The sequence below is a fragment of the Hipposideros armiger genome, unplaced genomic scaffold, assembly GCF_001890085.2.
Source record: "Hipposideros armiger isolate ML-2016 unplaced genomic scaffold, ASM189008v1 scaffold_791, whole genome shotgun sequence".
Taxonomy (NCBI): domain Eukaryota; kingdom Metazoa; phylum Chordata; class Mammalia; order Chiroptera; family Hipposideridae; genus Hipposideros; species Hipposideros armiger.
This window is the reverse complement of record NW_017732141.1, coordinates 638353-641680: the sequence shown is the minus strand read 5'-3', so window position 1 is coordinate 641680 and position 3328 is coordinate 638353. Positions and strand designations below refer to the sequence as shown.

General features: G+C 34.4%; 1 protein-coding gene across 1 annotated transcript in view; it reads right to left on the bottom strand.

Moving 5' to 3' along the window:
* The window catches only part of SEMA3A (semaphorin 3A), a 230123-nt gene that overhangs the window by 3123 nt on the left and 223672 nt on the right, over positions 1-3328 (bottom strand). Inside the window, exon 16 of the mRNA XM_019628456.1 lies at positions 2074-2081. Within this exon, the coding sequence (XP_019484001.1) occupies positions 2074-2081 (8 nt within the window). The remainder of the gene's footprint in view (positions 1-2073; positions 2082-3328) is intronic.

Genomic DNA, 3328 nt, shown 5'->3' with positions numbered 1-3328 from the left:
ATATAAATCATATGCAGATATTTGTCTACCAGAAAATAGCATTACATTAACAAAATAGGTCACGCATGCAGTATAACTATACATTTTTATATGCCATGATAACACTCTCCAAGAAATTATTTTCACGCTAAAACTCTATGCTCTAATGGGGCCAGTTCATATTATATTATTCCCCAGCAGGAAACTTATTTGACTGGGCCTTTGGAAACCAGATTTTTCCTCTTTGTATTTGTTTTTCATCTGTAAAATTAAATTCACTGATATTTATCGAGTATTTTACAAAAGGTAGAGTCCAGGAAGTTTATACTCCCTGCTAATAACCCCTAGACAATCCATGAATTTGTTCTGAAGATCAATTGGTGTGAAATGTTTGGGATGGCTCAGAAGGAAGATTCGTAAATACAATGCAATGTGGTTTCAATTGTCCTTATTTTAAAATTACACATCTTTTATTATTTTCAAGAATTAGGCTAAAGAATATGGCAAAATATATAATAAAATGCAGCAATAAGAAAATCTGTTTCCTGATTAAGTTTCTATTATTTTACCCTTTACGTAACCTCCTTCAATGTGGTAAATGAAACACAGTTAAGATCAAAAGTACGACACAGGGAGTCTAGGTAAAACTCATTTAGAGAAAAAAAAAACTCCTTATTATCTTGTGTAATCCTGTTTCCATTATGACATCCTGTACAATCTGGAACTCATTAAATTAGTTTAGAAAATAATAAATATATTTTCACATGCACAGAGGGCTGACAGTGTAGACAGATGAAAATTTTTTGTTCTCTACTTCAAACTTAGCTAGATTTTTAATTTAAACAAGTTTCCCCCCTTTTTTGGCATCACTTTGACAGTTTTACTGTCGTTATAATCAAGTGAGTGCTTTAGACTGTCATAGACAATATGATTTGCTCTCACTAGGTTTAAAACTTTCCAAAGCCTGCTTCCATCCAATTCCTGTCCAAAGCCTATGTCTATCATCTCCTAGTCTCAGCCTGCCTACAGTCAACCCGCTGCCTCCATTTTCTATCTCCAGGGATGTCAACCTCAGTGCCTTTTCCTCTATTGCCCTAGGTATGAAATAAAACCCTTCTAATATTGAGAAGTATCTGTCACCTCTTATTTAAGAGATCAATCCTCTAGAAATAGGGAAAAAAAAACTTACAGGAAATGACTAAACTGTAAAGAAACAACAATATTTAATTGATTCGAAGTCACCTTTCCATACTGGAGATATATATATATATATATATATATCTTTATCAATATCTATGTTGAATATGGTAGTAGTTTTCTGTTTCCTCTGAAATTATTAGTATATCTTTGGTTGAATAGATGTGACACATGTTGCTCTGCTAGTTTGCAAGACATCTCCTTTCCTGGATGAAGATAAATTGAATCTCTATCCCCAATAGGGGCTGGAGAGTCTCCTGTGATTCGGGAGCTCCCTTGTACAATCACAATGCCTTGTCGCATACGAGGTCAATACAGTTTACATTGAATACATTTTTCTCGTGAATCGTTGTGTAGTTTAAACTGTTTTGATTCAGAAATCCCTTTAGTTGGAATATTAGTCAGCCTCAAAAAAGAAGGAAATCTGCAGTAGGCAACAACATGGATGAACCCTGAGGACATGCTAAATGAAATAAGCCCGTCACAGAAGAACAAATACTATACCATCCCACTTATATGAGATATCCAAAATAGTCAAATACCTGGAAGCTGAGAGTAGAATGGTGGTTGCCAGGGGCTGGGAGAAAGGGAATGTGAAGCTGCTAATCAGTGGGTATATAGTTTCAGTAATGCATGATGGATAAGATTTTGAGACTTGCTGTACAAAATTTTCCTTATAATGAACAGTACGCTATTATACACTTAAACATTTGTTACAAGGGTGGATCTCATGTTAAGTATTCTAACTCCAATACAATAAAAAATGCGAAGAAAACAAATAATAAATAATTTTACTTTTAGGAAGAGACTTTCCATTCAATCTCTCAATATTGATGAATCCTAAGAAATACAACAGCATGACACAGAAAAAAATTCACTGAATTCAGATACAAATAACATGGTGATCCACTGATAGCTTCTGGTTAATCTGCCATGCCTCCCAGGCCTACTTTTCTTGCAGAAATTTATGGTAGTAACTGACTTTTCACTCACCTCATCTACATTATTATAGCTATCTATCAAAAATAAGGTATAAGTTAAGTTATTGCTCTCAAACATAGAACTCTGTTTAAATACTTCAGTACACTAGTTGCCCCATAGCTAAGAAGAACAATACAACTTGTATAATAAGAAAAAAAGAGTTTCATATTAATATAACATCAGTCAGTTACCTTTTTTTTAAAAAAATCACTAAGTTGTCTTTTTCCCAATTAATTTAATCATACTGTCTGGTTCCTAGGGAGCTTTCTGCTAACCTTTTTTATAGTCCTGGGAAATGTGTTTGGGTTTTAGTTTCAATTCAGTATCTTCCCTGGTGACAGCAAATGTTTCCTAATGTGTACACACACACACACATACACACACACACACACACACACACACACACACAGAGGAATTCTTTTAATAAATGTTTTCTTATATTTACAAAATATTTCATTTTATCTGCTACTTACCTATCAATAGTAGAATCTAAATAATATTTGTTTTAATCAAGAACTTACACTAAGTTGTTTTCAGTTTAATATAGGCAAAGTTCATGGACGTCTTTAAGAAACATCATGACATCCAGGTACTTTTCCACTGGAATGAGACCCATGAACAACTGGTGTATTTGGTTCTCTAGCTTGGCGCCTTTAGTTTGCCTTGATGACTACTACGCTTGCCAGTACCTTAAGGATTCATTCTCCTCTAACTTGGTCCTTTATATCTCTCCTTTGTCCAAATAAAAAGTACAACTGCAAAAACTAAATTTCCACTGAATACAGTTGTCTGTTAATTCCTGGGTAGCAGAATGTTTCTCTCACCAGCAACTTTTGATTTAGGACCAGAACTTTCATTTAAAATAGCCTCCATCAAACATTCATATATTGGGGTGCTCAGGTGTAACAACCTGTAAACAGTTTTTCTGCTAATTTTCCCACACCTGACACCAAATAAACAGATACCCAATAAGTATTTTAGAAAGAATGATTAGAAGACACTCAATAAATAGTCAATCTTTTTCCTAACTACCTCAACTGCTTGAGTAAATTTTGTACAACATAGAAAACATTAAGAGGTCCTGTAATAGCATGTTTCTCTCTCCCTCCTTTCTTTTCCCTGCCCCTCAACTACTCTCTCTCTCTCTCTCTCTCTCTCTCTCTCTCTCTCT